At 46.2% G+C, this 15,801-nt stretch overlaps 1 protein-coding gene across 2 annotated transcripts in view; it reads left to right on the top strand.

Annotated features, from left to right (window-relative positions):
• The window catches only part of DHX37 (DEAH-box helicase 37), a 32,299-nt gene that overhangs the window by 10,021 nt on the left and 6,477 nt on the right, over window positions 1-15,801 (top strand). For both annotated transcript variants that reach the window (XM_083716994.1, XM_083716995.1), the window contains exons 9-22: window positions 571-672; window positions 1,538-1,652; window positions 2,331-2,426; window positions 3,782-3,855; window positions 4,885-5,029; window positions 5,911-5,987; window positions 6,389-6,621; window positions 8,239-8,350; window positions 9,736-9,842; window positions 10,454-10,642; window positions 12,745-12,869; window positions 12,965-13,081; window positions 14,421-14,593; window positions 15,573-15,687. In XM_083716994.1, the coding sequence (XP_083573120.1) occupies window positions 571-672; window positions 1,538-1,652; window positions 2,331-2,426; window positions 3,782-3,855; window positions 4,885-5,029; window positions 5,911-5,987; window positions 6,389-6,621; window positions 8,239-8,350; window positions 9,736-9,842; window positions 10,454-10,642; window positions 12,745-12,869; window positions 12,965-13,081; window positions 14,421-14,593; window positions 15,573-15,687 (1,780 nt within the window). The remainder of the gene's footprint in view (window positions 1-570; window positions 673-1,537; window positions 1,653-2,330; window positions 2,427-3,781; window positions 3,856-4,884; window positions 5,030-5,910; window positions 5,988-6,388; window positions 6,622-8,238; window positions 8,351-9,735; window positions 9,843-10,453; window positions 10,643-12,744; window positions 12,870-12,964; window positions 13,082-14,420; window positions 14,594-15,572; window positions 15,688-15,801) is intronic.

Below are 15,801 nucleotides of genomic sequence, written 5' to 3'. Positions count from 1 at the left end.
TCGGCGCTTGCACATGCGCTGAAGAGCCGAATTGTGACCCACATGTGCGCAGATGCGGCGCTGCGGGTTGCAAATGTGCCTCCCGCACGGATCACATTCACAAACCAAGGGTCCACTGTAATCGTATGTGCTTGATCTTACATTCACGCATTGAAAATACTAGGACTCCAGTGCTCCTTAAACTGATGTTTCACAGCTGATGTTTCACAGTTTCCATTTGATTCTTACTATTTTAATACTTATGTGCAAACTTTGCATGAAAAGAAGGCACATTGATGCTGAAAGTAAGAGAGTGAATAAATAGCAGCACTTTAAATTTGGTCCAGGAACAGATAAGGTAGGGTTGCCAAAGTTGTTGAGCTTTTTGGGGGAAATCTCAAAAATAGGTTTTGAGCATAATATGCTCATAGGCCTAGTTAATTTGTCATTCAGCTGCTAGAATACTGCGGGCAGTTTCTGAACAGTCTTCAAAGATCTTACATCAAGTTCCTCCAGATTTGGCTACATCTTATCTCCACCAACCAAAACTCCTGCCTTCTTGCCTGTGTTTTTGTTCTTACACATTGACAGAAAGGACATCCGCTGAAGCTGATCATCATGTCTGCCACACTGCGTGTGGAAGATTTCACCACCAACAAGAAACTGTTTGCCAGTCCTCCTCCTGTTATACAGGTAACAGTGTGACATTCAACTGGTGATAGTGGTTGGATTGGGTGTCACGTTTTGTTCCAACACCAGAGGCCCCAGGGAAAGTGGCAAGCCTGGAGAGGGGAGCAGGGCTGGTCAAAGGATTCTGGCCTGCATCTGCCTTTGATGTCTCCTGTCTCTGGACTGCATCCACCAGACTCCATCCCCTTGAGAGAGCTGCTGAGCCCTAAAAGGCCTGAGCACGGGCACTCCTCCTCCTCCTCCTCCCATAGCCTCCCTCCTGGCATGTATCAGGGCGGGTGAGAGGAGGGACCTGGTTCTTCAAGAAAGTGTCTGTGTCTGGCCTGTGGGCCCTGGCAGTCTGGGAGGTTCCTATCTATACTTGTGGGTATAGGGCAGTATAATTTTTTTAGCAATAATTCCCTCAGGCACGGCGGTCTCCAGCTCAGGAGTGGAGATTGCAGCTTTCTCAGAAGCACAGCTCCTGCACTTCTCCTGAGAGTGGGCAAACAGCAGGGTGGGATGCACAAGCTTAAAGAAAAACACTTTTGAGAACCATTTTAAAAGAGCTCCCATCATATTCCTGTTTCGAGAAGGCTTTAATCTCTGCTCATTTAAGAGCAGAGATTATATCCTGCTGCCTTGGCTTCATGATCCTGTTCCCTGCTGGAGGCATAGAACCAATGCAGGATTAAACCACATCTTCTTGCCCGTTAGCTGGCATCACAGGTGGGTGGGTGTGGTTTGGAGGAAATGGCCTCACAGGCCAAATTGGAGCCCCTGGCAGGCCAAAAGGGACCTGTGAGCCAGAGGTTCCCCAGGTCTAAATAGACATGCTTTGTCGTTCTGGGCAACTGCTCTTTCTTTACCTGTATTGTTTTCTCTGTAGGTGGATGCAAGGCAATTTCCTGTGGCAGTTCATTTTAACAAAAGGACCCCACTGGATGATTATAATGGAGAATGTTTCCGGAAAGTCTGTAAAATTCACCGAATGTTGCCATCAGGTAAGCTGACTGGTGCAGACTTTTGTCTGTAATAAAAACCATAAAATTAGCTTTCAAATAAGGAACTGGAGTGATTCTCTTTTATGTCCTGGAGCAGGTTCAGAAAAGGGCAGAATGATCAGGGGGCTGAAGACAACACTCCCGGGAGGGAACTTGGCCACATTTGGGGCTTTTTAATTTAGATAAATAGTGAGCCGGAGGCGTATGATTACATACTTAAAGGTTAAGAGGTGGGGGCAGGAAAGAACACTTTATGGTTTCAGTACGCTGAAATTCTTTCTGAATTGCAAGAATATTTTAGTTGTCCCAACCAAATTAGAGACTTGCCTGAACTGGAGAAAATCCCCTGAGGAGAGGGATTGGCAATTCAACCGCTCTGTGAAGGGCACAGAGGGCCTCCTAACAGCCCACAGCACCCATAAGAAACTATAGTTCCCAGAATCCTATGGGGAAAGCCATGACTGTTTAAAGTGGGATGACACTGCTTTAAATGTATAGTACAGATGTTGCCTTGATGCGACAAAATTCTGTGACTTAAAAAAAAAAATTGTGACAGTTTTTATGAAGAAGACATTGAATAATGTTTTATTTCAAAGCATAGACACTGGTGCTTCTTGCCACATTTCCCGCTTCCACAATGCCTGTGGCCTAATTTTAAGATATTTTATCTTCTTGCAGGGGGCATCCTGGTGTTCCTCACTGGCCAGGCTGAAGTACATTCACTGTGTAGGAGGCTGAGGAAATCGTTCCCTTTCCGCAAAAATGCACCCCAAGGTAACTGATGCCCTCAGAGAAACGCATTGGTATTTCTGTATTAAAATCCCAAATAATTGGCATGGTACCAACTCAATAAATGCAGTCTTGCAACTCTTCCAAAAAGCATATTTGTTAAAAGCATTCTCCAAGCCTTTGCACGTGGCCTGCCTCAAGTCCTTGAGGGACAGAATTTGCGTGAGAAGTTACTTCTCTGACAGCCACTGCTTTTCCTTGTCCAGTGGCAGGGAAAACAGCAATCCCAGAGTTGAATGATTTTGCGCCCTGGGTGCAAAGCATGCATTTGAGCAAGAGCCAAGTATAGCACCCTGGTAGGCCAGACCAAGACTGGCTGTTAACCTGGCAGTGCCAAAACCTGGCCTGGAAGCTTGCGGAGGTGGGTGAAGCCACCCTGAAAGTCTGGGAGGACGCCTTCGGCCAGGGAACTTTACATGCTGCAATTCTCCATGGCTCACCACCAAAGGCAGCAAAGCACAGCTCTAGACATTTATGCCAGTTTCACACACCAAACGTGTTTGGAACTGGCTGCACTTCCCCTTTACATTGCTCTATTAAAAATAAAACTGCCAATATCAAAATGCTGGTGACCACAGTTTGAGTCTCTGTTCTGGCCAGCTCAACTCAAAGAGGGTATTCTAGAGCTGGAAAAGGTTCAGAAAAAGGCATCCTGAATTATCAAGGGGTTGGAGCGACTCCCCCATGAAGAAAAGCTGCAGGGTTTCGTACTTTTTAGCTTAGAGGAAAAATGAGTGAGAGGCGACTTGTTAAAAGTTCATAAAATTCAGCATGGCATGGAAAAGTGGATAAAGAATATGTTTTTCTCTTAACTCTAGAACTTGCAAACATCCAATGAATTTTCTTGAAAATTCCGAATATATATAATTTTTAAGTACTTCAGAAATTACTGTGATGGAAGGCAGCCTAGCTTGACTCCTCACAATATCACTGGGGAGAGATGTAATTTTGTATTTGGTCTGTGACTTGGTTTTTTTGCTTGTGTTATTGAGGGACCTCCTCCTTTGGGCTATTGCTGTTACAGTTGCCACATAACACTCATCCCACAGTTGTGAGCAGTGGATCTTTCAGTTTGGCTCCTCACTATTCTTTGACAGGTGCTGTCACTGTACTGTTTTCAGCACCAGCTTGAAACATATTTGTTTAGGCAAACCTAAAGGTGTTTTAATCATTTTTACTGTCAATTTTCGTTATCGTTAAATGTTTTTAATTATTTAAACTCTTTTCACTGATAATAAATACAGTAAGCTGCTTAGAGGTTTTACTACAATCCAAAAGGTGTGAGCCTTTTTCTTAAGTAAAAATATTGATGTCGATGCTGCTTCCTTTCTTCTTCCCAGGCGGTGGAGGAGACAAGGAGGATTCGGCTGAAGAAATACGAAGATTTAAGAAATCCAAACGGAAAAAGAATGTGGTATGCTTTCACTGAGGGCTCCCAAGTGGAACCAACCCTGGCGGGGCTTGCATTTGGCACCAAATTTAAAAGGCACCGAGGAGCAGTTCAAGGCTCCTTTGCAGCCATCTCTTTCGCTGCCCCACACCTGGTGTGTGTGTGTGCGTGCGCATGTGTGCGCGCATGTGCACACACACACTGGGAAAACTGTATTGCAAGCCAAAATAGGGACAGATTCCTCAGCACTTCCCTGCTTCACAATAGGGTCCCCCAGATTAACAGCCTTTTGATCCAGACACATGAAAATGCTCCTTATTTCCAATACATTTGCCTCCTCCCCAGTCCCAGACACTTATTGGGGTCCCAGGTTCTCAGGGCTGGGTCAGATGCAGGTCAGCACTCAAGAAGAAGGCACAAGCAGAAAAGTTAGCTCTTCATTGAAGAAAGCAACATATACGGCAACAATGCCAACACACAAGACTGGCCCCTGTGAAACAGATGCCAGGACTGAAGCTCTTCACCTTCTACTTACCTCTAAGTCTTCCCCCCAGCTCCTGGGATGCTGGTGCAGCATCTGTCCCTCCTCTGCTTCATCAGCAGAGTCTTCACTGCTTTCCACACCTCTTGCTGTTGCCTTTTCAGCATCCAACCATTCCTCCCCTCCTTCCCCCTCTGATCTGTCCTCAGTGTCCCACCACCACCCTGGCTCTGAACCTTCCTCCTCAGGCTTCCTTTGGGTTCTCCGGCTGCTGCCTCCCACCACTCCTCTTCATCCAGCCAGTCTCTGACACAAATCCATCTCCCATCCCACTTGGACCCTCCGAGGGTCTTCCAGCTCTAACTCTCCAAGCTCCTCACATTCCTCCTCAGGATCCGACCATCCCCTCCATGACACCTCCATGGGCCTCATGTCAACCACAGGGGACCAGGGGACTGTGGCTGTTTTGTAATAGTGTTTCAGAAACCACTGCCTCTCTGTGCCTGTATGTGCTCTGAATTTCAGCCTTCGAAAGCCATGATCCCTTTGTGCATTTCTCCTGATCCTTTCAGGTGCTGCCCAAAATAGATCTGGATAACTATTCTGTTATGCCAGTAGATGAAGGAGATGAAGACAGAGATGCAGGAGCTGAAGAAGATGCTGATGCTGCTTGCTCAGATCTCGACCTGGAATATGGAGATGATGGGTTGGAAGAAGGTTCGCCTCTTAGAAAATATGCTAAGGCAGTGTTGGTTCAGTTTCTGCAGGGCCCGTGGGCAAGACTTCCTCAGTGAGCCTTCCTCGCTCCTGTCATCATCTGCTGCTGCCCCACTCCTCCTCATGCATTTCCCCACCCTGCCACTAGCTTGCCAGGCAGAAAGTCAGTGAGCAAGCGGGCACTGGCATTTTCTGCTCCTCCTCCTCCCCGACGCAGTTGCTCAGGCCAGAGGAAGAGGCTGGTGAGGAAGCGAGTGGGTTGCAGTGATGAAGAACAGGTGCAGGCTTAGGGGGGTCCCTTGCCAGAGACGTCCCTCGCTGGCAAGATGCCCAAATATACCAACCCCTGAGGCTGGCTTGTGTTTATACATGTTGGGACCAGACTTTATCACTGAGCTGTCATGGCACATAGAATCATAGAATGAGAGTTGGAAGGGACTGGGAGGGTCATCTAGTTCCAACCACCTGCAGTGCAGGAATCTTTCGCCCAACATGGGGCTCAGTTAAGAGTCTCATGCTCTGCCGATGTGCCCTAATTTATCCTGCTCTGTTCTATTTGTTGCATTTTCTCTCTCACTCCAAATAAATCACACCATTTTTGCAAAGTTTCCCCAGGGATCCCTGTGAAGAGGAACTGACAGTTAATCCACTCTGGGAATTGTAGTTCTGTGAAAGGAATAGGGGCCTCCTAACAGCTCTCAACACTTTGCAAACTACAGTTCCCAGGATTCTTTGAGGAAGCAAGGACTGTTCCAAGCGTTATGATACTGCTTAAAATGTAGAGTGCTGGTGGGGCTGTTGATTCAAATGGTGAAGTCAGTTGGACAGCCAGCAGGCTGTTGCTTATTACTATTGTGTGTGTTTTTTAATTTTGTGTACAGGTGAGAACCCAGATTCTTCCCTCCCACTTTATGTTCTTCCACTTTACTCCTTGCTGGCACCAGAAAAGCAAGCCAAGGTAATGATTCATTTCCCTGGCTCCTCAGAAAATGTACCCATGAGCTCATTCTCCCAGTATGGATCCTTTATAAAACATCCGTAAACCCATACACAAGAGAATGGTCTGGGCAGGTTTGCAGAAGCCCAAAAAACACCTGAGAACCAGCCCAGTGAGAATCAAGCATGCTCAGTGGGCACAGAATGCTGAGTAGTAGGAATTGGCAGAAAGCTGGCAGAGAGGGGAATAAAACAGAATATCCTGGAAGGAGGGCTTGGCTGGGTAGAGCCCTGAGCACTGGATGCTGCATCACTTTGTTATATGCCTCACTTGCAGAATTTATAGGTTGTGGGCATCAGTTTCCATATTCCTGGGTGATTTTTCTAGGATCTCCCCCCCCCCCTTTTATTTCTGTACTCCAGGTTTTTAGGCCCCATCCTCCTGGGACCAGGCTCTGTGTTGTAGCAACCAACGTGGCTGAAACATCCCTGACCATCCCGGGCATCAAGTACGTGGTCGACTGTGGGAAGGTCAAGAAACGCTTCTATGACAAAGTCACTGGAGTCTCATCTTTCAGAGTCACCTGGACGTCTCAGGCATCTGCCAACCAGCGGGCCGGCCGAGCTGGGCGCACAGAGCCTGGCCACTGTTACAGGTCAGCTGACTTCCCTTCTCTGTAGGAACACAAGAAGCTGTCTTCTGCTGAGTCAAACCACTGGGCCCTCAAGATCAATATTGTCTGCACTGACTGGCAGTGGCAACGCTGATCATTGACTGTAATGACAAATATTTGATTTGACTGGCAGTGGCTTGCCAAGGTTTCAGCCAGGAGCTGTTTTGCTAAATGCAAGTTCTTTTGGATTCAGTGGCAGTAGCACCAGTGGAGAGAAGTTCCTCACTTTTATTAAGTAGCAGGCTTGGATGCAGAATAAAAAGCAGCGAAACAGTCTTTAAGCAGAATAATATAGCATATGCAAGTTAAAATACTTCCCCGTTCAGCTATCAGGGAATGATAAGGGGGAGACTCCAGCAGCACAGTACACAGTACACAGCACCCAACAAGATCAAAGCTTGAAGATCAGACCCCACCAGGGAGATTTATACCCCTTAGAACAGGCATAGGCAAACTCGGCCCTCCAGTTGTTTTGGGAATACAACTCCCATAATCCCTGACCACTGGTTCTGTTAGCTAGGGATGATGGGAGTTGTAGTCCCAAAGCAACTGGAGGGCTGAGTTTGCCTGTGCCTGCCTTAGATCCAGAGTGGCCAAGTGCTGGCTGGCCTAATATCTAAATTCCTTCCACCTGTTAAGCTAGGCAAATACACAGGCCAGGGTTGTTAGTTGATCCTGCAGCTGCACCATTACTGACAGGCACTCAAGCTTCAGCTACAAGTGGATCTTTCCACATCCCAGAAGCACAAGCAGCAAATCAAGAGCATAAGGCAAACCAAAAACCCTTGACAATAAGCATGGGGGAATAATTGTACGAACCAATTAACCTGTCTCCTCAGAATACAAAATTCTTCAGCATTAGGTTTCCTCTACAGGAGCCCTTCTCAGCCCTGTCTAGAGATCCCAAGGATCGAACCTGGGACCTTCTGGCCTCAAAGCAGATGCTCTGCCACTGGGCTATGGCCCTTTCCCAAAGTAAAAGGGCTGCAATTTCAGTGGGTAATGCAGAAGATCCCAGGTCCAGTCCCCGGTGGCATTTCCAGGTAGGGCTGCAAATGACTCCTTACCAGAAACCCCAGAGAGCCTCTGCCAGTCCGTGTGGACAGTTGTGAGCTAGGGGGACCCATTGGTCTACCTCAGTAGAAGTTCGTTTTCTATCTTGGTGTTTCCTGCTTGGCAGGGGGTTGGACTCGATGGCCCTTGTGGTCTCTTCCAATTCTATGATTCTATGATCTCCCTGTGTAAAAGAGCCCCCAACTGTTTACATTTTAGCAGGACATTATTTAAAAAAATTGCATCTTTAAGAACCAATACCAGTGTTTGCTTGATTTCCTTTTCCTGCCTTATCCTATTTTTATTTTATGTTGTGTGATCCTAAAACCGCTGGTTCATCTATCTCAATATTGTTTACACTGACTGGCAGGCGCTCTCCTGGGTTTCAGACAGCTAGAATGCAGCACCCCTGCACAATCCAGGAGGCTCACATCTCTAGCTGGTCTCAACAGTTGGGAGCAAAAGCTGTGTAGTAGTATATTTCTGAAGCCTTCTAGGCAGCTGCTAATCCCCCTGCCCCCGGCTTCCTCTCTTGTTTTGTTCTAGGCTTTACTCTTCGGCTGTCTTCAGTGACTTTGAGAAGTTCACTTCTCCTGAGATTACCAGGCGACCTGTTGAAGATTTAATCCTGCAAATGAAAGCGCTAAACATTGAAAAGGTGAGAGTCAATTTAGGGCAGCCTTCCTTCTGCAACATGGATTGTGTCATTCCCGTCTAAGTTGGCCATGCTGCCTGGGTTTGATGGGAGTTGTAGTTCAAAACCGGAGGGCACCGCATGGTGGGGAAGGGCTTCTTACTAGATGGGACACCAACATAGGAAGCTGCCTTATACTGAATCAGGCCATTGATTGCTCCATCTATCCCAGGGTTGTCAACACTGACTAGCAGCTTTTATCTTGGGTTTCAGGCATGCTTCTCTCCCAGCCCTGCCTGGAGATGCCATTGGGGGCTGAACGTGGGATCTCCTGCATGCAAGGCAGATGCTCTTCCTCGGAGCTACAGCCCTTCCCCACCAATCACCCGGCTCCTTTTTGAAAAATAGATGGCAGGTGTGGGGAGCGTTAACCCTTTGGTCCCACTATGGGATCTTTCCCACCATGCAAATTGCAGGTGCAAGGATCAAGTCAAAGGGTTAAATTAGCCTATCGTCACCAGTGGTCAGGGAGGAAGTAGACCCCCACAGATTTATGTTCGATTGTGACTCGTATGTGGGCCATCATTCTGAAACCTAGAAACTGCCTCGGAGACAAAGCCTATTTAATGATTTTGTGTGTATATAATATTTAATTTTCTTTTTGTTAGAAAAAAAGAAAGCTAACGTTCGAAATATTGCTATTCTAATTAGCACAAGAAAAAGGTTTAAATCTGGACTCCCTCGGGGGGTGGGGTGGCCTCTCCTTCCTTGGAGGTTTTTAAGCAGAGGCTGGATGGCCATCGGTCTTGGATGGCCCTGCATTTCAGGGGGTTGGACTAGTTAACCCTGGGGGCTCCTTCCAACTCTATGATTATCTAATTCCACAATTCTGTGATTCTGCTGAAACCCCCAGGTTATATTGGCCCACCCTCTAAAATAAGTTGCTCAGCAGCCTCCCCCCCCCCCCCGCTCTTTGGTGAATTCCAGCACTGCTGAAGTTGGAAGGTGGCTTGCAGACAGATGGGGATGGGCAGTTGTTTATTAATAGCAGCAAATCCCCCTCTCCCCTTTTGAATTATGCTGCTGGGAAGAAGAAATCTGTAGTGAGGTTAAGGTAGGAATTTGTTGGGGTGGGGGAAGAACCAGGAGTGGATTTTTGTGTCGCAGGAGCTTATGCTACGTTCTGGTACTAAAACCAAATTTCTGCACTGGGCATGCATGCGCACTGAGGCACCCCATTTCTTAACCAGTGTTCTGCACCTGGGTCTGGTCAGTGGATCTCTGGGTTCTAGTGGTGGTGATGATGTGAGTAGACCCCACAAGCCTGAAGTTATTCCATGCCCATCTTACTCAGTTCTTGGGCATCTCATCTGTTCATGCCAGGTGTGTCGTCATCTTTGTGTTTGCAGGTGGTCAATTTTCCCTTTCCTACACCCCCGCCGCTGGAAGCGCTAGTTGCTGCTGAGGAGTTGTTGATAGCCCTTGGAGCCTTGCAGGAACCCTCCAAATCTGGAAGGTAGACTTTTTACTGATTGTTGCTGTCTTTGTTGCTTTTCTGAAAAACCAAGTTGAACTATGCCGGTTGGTGGATTGTGCTTCCTCTCTTTTCTCCCACTGTGCAGAGCCATCCCTCCCATTGGATCGAGTGGGGGGGGGCCCATCTTGCACAGTTCTTTTGAGCTGCCATGAAAGAGCAGAAAAATTATGTTTTTGTTTTACAACTGCATAAATCATACCATTGCCTGAGGCCATCAAAGCAGTGAACAACATGATAAACGAAATACCGTATTTTTCGCTCTATAAGACCCACCTAGTTTTTGGAGGAGGTAAACAAGAAAAAAAATATTCTGAATCCCAGAAGCCAGAAGAGCAAGAGGGATCGTTGCGCAGCGAAAGCAGCGATCCCTCTTGCCTGTTCTGGCTTCTGGGATAGCTGCACAGCCTGCATTCGCTCCATAAGACGCACACACATTTCCCCTTACTTTTTAGGAGGGAAAAAGTGAGTCTTATAGAGCAAAAAATACGGTAAATAGCACACCAAAAATACAAATTCTAAAAGCCACATTTGGAGGGCAGTAAGTCAAGAGAGGCCTGCTCTAGGAATTACCTCCTGTTCCCTTCTTCCAGGCTGAAAAAGTTGCAAGAAGCAAAGCTAACCTGCCCCATCAGCCCCCTGGGGGCCACAATGGCAGCCTTTCCTGTGGCTCCCCGTTACGCAAAGATGCTTGCCTTGAGCAAACAGCAGGACTGCCTCCCATATGTCATCACCTTAGTGTCAGCCCTGACGGTTCGGGAACTCTTTGAAGAGTTTAACAGGTGAGCGTTCCCCCAACAGAAGTGCTGGGCGTTGGCTCCATGTCTGTGTCTGCTGTTTGCTGCCCTGGACTCCTTTGGGAAGAATGGTGGGGTGGAAGGAAACAAACAAACTTGCCACTCTCTGAACTGGTGGCCCAAAGGAATGATCCCCTTTGGTGTGGTCCCCTTGGTGGTAGTTCATTGGCAGTAAAGAATTGCACCTCTGAAAGTTGTTGCAATTCCTCTCACTGTGCTGCTGAGGACACACAGCCCATGGTCACCCTGTGATGAATAATGGTAGCCTCCAGCTGAGCATAAGTTGCTTCTGTTTTTTTAGTACAAGTCACAAATTTAATAAAACAAGTATTGTGGTAGAGATTCAGCAGTGTCCTGCACTGCAATCCTATGCATGTCTACTCATAAATTTGGAAAGATGTATCAGTCTATTTCTGTTCAGTGTCAGTTCTGCATGCACCCAAGCATAGTTCTGTCCTTTTTTTGCAGCTTTTAAAAAGCATGCAGGAAAAACTTGCATTTAAATTGTACACAGGTCCCTCTTTGTATGCATTCTTTCCGTAAAGTAATGCACTTTGTGGGCTTTGTCATTGCACTTCCCCCTAAAATATGTATTTCCGATAAAATACTGATTTTCGGATGCATTTTTTTGAACCTTAAACTAATTTTTTGCATCGCAAAATTTGGAGAAATACTGATTTGATTGATGGCTGTGCTCCAATCCACTTATAAGTCTGGGGCAATTGAATTGGTGAGTTTGTGTCTACCAGATTTGCCCTCCATCCTTATTTGAAACCAGGCGCTTATTCCCAGGAAAGAATGTATACGATTGCAACCTTAGAAAGTATGTGCACAGCCAGCACTCATGTAAGTTCATATACACCCTGCCCAGAGGCTTGGGATCTTCTGCTTGAGTTATGCCACGCTCTTGTTATGGATGTGTGTTAACGCTTGACCTTATGCCCACAAGAAGCTCTCTCACAAAGAAATGAAGAAAGCTTGGTTTATTATATAAAACAGGAGTAGCAGAAAATATATAAAAATGCTGCTTTAGGCAGCAGAGTTACAGCCTAAACAGGTAGCAAAAGACATACATACCGTAAAGAGTAAAAGATTCCAGGACTGGATACCTTTTTATTAGTATTTAAACAACTATTATAGCAAGATGAAAACACAATCAGGATTTGAAATATGAGCATCAGCATTAATTATTAAGATAAATACAGTAGATTAAAATGGATGCATTGAATAGTATATGTGAAGTTCACAGATAAAGTAATATATGTGAGTGGGAAGTTCACAGATAAAGTAATATATGGTCCTTTTTGTTTTGTTTGGGATTTTTTGTGTGAAAAATCAATAAATAAGATTTACCCAAAATAAGAATAATAAAGAGTAAAAGATTCCCAAACTATTCTAAGAAGCCTACAGATGCATGGGCAGGACAGTTTTGTCATAAACCCACACTAGAAGGGGGGGGGGTTACCTGTCCTTAAGGCGAAGCAGACAGGTGCTGAGTCCTGGGAGCACTGGGCAAGTTCTGTCCTGTTGGAGGCATGCAAGCTAACGAACTTTGAATCGTTTTGCCAGGCATGCCAGTGGAAAGGGCAGGGGGCTGTGGACTGAGGGATTCCTACAATTTCCATAATGCCTTTCAGACTACGTAGTAAGAAATGGTTAAAACTGGCCATTGTGTTTGTTTAACCAAAGGCTGAAAGACAGAGAGCCATTTTCTGAACCTGGGCATCCCTGCTACCTGCCCTCCAATCACACAACCATTGAGGACCATTGAGGAGTATCCTGTACTTGAAAATAAATTTGTATGTGTTAACCTTTAAGTCAGATGTGTGAACTCAGGATATTCCTGAATGCTTTTCAGCAAGTGGCTGGAATCAGGCTTGATTCGTGGTTACTGGAGTTCATCAGAGAGTCTCTCATGTCATATGAGAGTCCTGTCAATCTTATATTTATGTCACAATCTACTGAGATAAACCATATCATAAGTTCATGTTCACACACACCTCCTCGCAATGGGAAGTGAGTTTTCTGAAATTGCCTTTGCTGAGGGATCCGGGTGCATGCTGGCTTGTGCCTTACATTTGCTGCAGGCCTGCCACTAGCGAGGAAGAGCTGGAAACGCTCAGGGGGAAAGGGGCGCGCGTGGTCCAGATGCAGCGGATCTGGGCTGGACAAGGGCCTTCTCAGAAACTGGGAGACCTCATGGTCATGCTAGGTATGCTCTTCTGCTCTCCCTTTATCTTTCCGTATTTTTTAATTGTGCCTTGGTTTTGGCTGAATTCCTCACATGATGCTGCCCTTCTGTTCCAGGAGCTGTGGGCGCCTGTGAGTATGCTGGGTGCACGCCCAAGTTCTGTGAGGCAAACGGCCTACGCTACAAAGCCATGGTGGAAATCCGGCGCTTGCGTGGGCAGCTGACAACTGCAGGTAAATACCCCGGGAGCCAGTGGTTGTTTTCTGCCTCTACGGAATAAGCCACATTTGTCCTTTGTCGGGGGGACGCCAAAGAATCAGCTCTGTTCTTCCTTCCTTCCTTTTTCCTTTTCTTAACATTTAATAATTTTTATTATGCTGTTTTACAATAAAAAACATGCATGAAAACACAGGATTTTGGGAGGTCCCATTCGTGAAAGGCCTTCCACTTATGCAGTGGAACTTCCCTTCTCCATGTCTCCTTCCTGTTTCCCCGCGTCTGCTATGGAGGGCTGGGGAAAAGCCCAGAAGAGATTGAGTGGGCACTCTGGTGTTCCAGAGGCAGGGAAGGTCCATTGTGCAAATAGGAAGAGTTTGTGGGGTAGGACCTTTTTTTTCTTTCTCCCTAATATAACACTGTATATATCTTAAGCATGATAAGTACAGTCGTACCTTGGATCCCGTACACCTTGTGACTCAAACGTTTTGGCTCCTGAACGCCGCAAACACGGAAGTGAGTTTTCCGGTTTGCAAACATTTTTTGGAAGTCAAACGTCTTCCGCGGCTTCCAGTTGAGTGCAGAAAGCTGTTGGGGCCTAATGTCCAGAAAAATACTTCTTGAAATGTTGCTTTCCTTTCACTCATTTTCCTTGCATTCCTTGTTTGCAATGTTCAAACTGAGCCAAAGTGTTTTGTGACACCTTAAAAAGACTCACTAATTGATTGTGACACTGAGTTACTCCACATGTGCCCATCCAATTGGCAGAATAGTCACTACTGCAGGTGCCACGTAATAACTTTCCCGCATTTGTAATAATTTGATCATGTGGCAGCCCCTTCACTTTGCAACTCCCTGCCCGTTGAGACCAGGCAGGTGCCTTCATTGTATTATTTTCAGCACCTGCTTAAAACATTCATGTTTAGACAAGCCTTCCCAGATGCTTAGAAAGTTGAGGTAATTTTAATCTGTTTTAGTATTTATACTTTAGGATGTTTTAAAGTATGGTTGTGTTTTTTTCTCTTTCTTTTACTGTTTTATCTCTTGTAAATCTCTTTGAGTGTTTTTTAAATAATTAAGCGGTGTATACATTTTATGAAGTAAATATATTTTCCCCATGGGATATCTCCTCCCCTGAGAGCCTCCCCCAATTTTGAAAACAGGTCTTCCTTCAGTGCTGGGTTGCTGCATAAGCTGTTGTGAACTAATGTTGCTTTTCCTTCAGTTGTCCTTTGCTTTTGCCCATTTGTTATTTTTCTGAGTTTTGTACAGAGGCTGCTCCTCAGTCACAACCTAGGCCATGTTAACTTAGCCTGGCCTCCTGATTTTTGACCTCTTTCTTCCCTTTGCTGCAAGTGAATTCAGTCTGCTCGGACACCGGCTTCTTTGTCGATCCCAAAATGAAGCCCCCATCAGAAGCACAGGTGACTTTCCTGAGGCAGATAGTCTTGGCCGGCCTGGGAGACCACGTTGCCCGGAAGATCCAAGCTGAGGAGCTCCTAGATGAGAAGTGGAAAAATGGTTACAAAGTACGTGCAGCTCAGTTTATTCCCTTTGGATCATTTATGGCAAGAATTGGGAACCCTTTTTGGTCTGAGGGCCACAGGCCAGTGGTGGTCAGTTCTTCTCCTGACCAAGCACCTCAGACTGTGTCTGTGTCTTGGTGGCTTTCCTCTGATGTGAAGTTCTTTTTATTATTGGTCTGCTTTTACTATTGTCTTCAACCATATCTTAGTAATTTTGGGTGGACTGCCTTTTTCATTAATCACCGGTCTCCTGGTAATTTATTTGTGAGGAGTGTTTTGTAACTGTATTTCTTTTAAAATGACTTGAAAGAGTTTAATCTCAAAGGGGCCCTGTAGGTATTTTACATATGTTACTTATGTAATTTAAGGATTTCAGAGTGCTGCCGGGGGGGGGGGGGGTTGAGGTGGCAGGTGATAGCAAAAGCTATCCCCCCTGCTGTTCTGTTGGGTTGGACTAGATGACCCCTGGGTTCCTCCCAGCTGTACAGTTCTGCGATTGCTGAGCTCCACACATGTCCCTGTCAGAGGGCAGAGCACTTTGTGCCCCTTAAGGCGCCCCATAACTGTTGGTAGAGTAAGAGTCAACAGCTAATCCAGGCAGCTTTGCATGTTGAATTAGCAAGGGATTGTGTGCGCACTCTGCCTGACCAGATCTACTTTTGTGGCTTTTTTTGCTAAAGCCCAAAGGTCTGCCCCTTTAGAACCAAGTACAAAATAGTTCTTGATTTGTCAAGAGGCGAGGGCCAAACAGCGACTCGTGCAAAGATGCAACCAGAGAAGCTGTGCTGTTGCATTGGCCACAGGCGCTTGATCTGCCAGTGTCCGGGCAGAAGAACAAAACGTCTTTTGTTCCATTAATGGACCTTGTGCCTTCCTGCCTTTGGAACCTTCCTGGTCTCTAAAGCATTGAGTTTGTTTTTATTTGTTTTGCTTTCTTCCTTCTCCACACACTGCCGTCTCTTGCTGCACCGCGCCAACCCAGACTCCTCTTTTGGACGATCCAGTCTTCATCCACCCCAATTCCGTCCTCTTCAAGCAGCTCCCTGAGTTTGTGGTGTATCAGGAGATTGTCGAAACCACAAAAATGTACATGAAAGGTGAAATCAACTCCTTTCCCCTTGCTCTCCTCTTGAGAACATCCCTAAAGAATCAGCCCAAAGGCTCCTTTATCCCAGCAGCCTCTTTGCCTCAGTCCAGCCAGATGCCTCTGC

The sequence above is a fragment of the Podarcis gaigeae genome (genome assembly GCF_964106915.1).
Source record: "Podarcis gaigeae genome assembly, chromosome: 16".
NCBI classification, from domain to species: domain Eukaryota; kingdom Metazoa; phylum Chordata; class Lepidosauria; order Squamata; family Lacertidae; genus Podarcis; species Podarcis gaigeae.
This window is presented reverse-complemented; position numbering and strand designations above follow the sequence as displayed.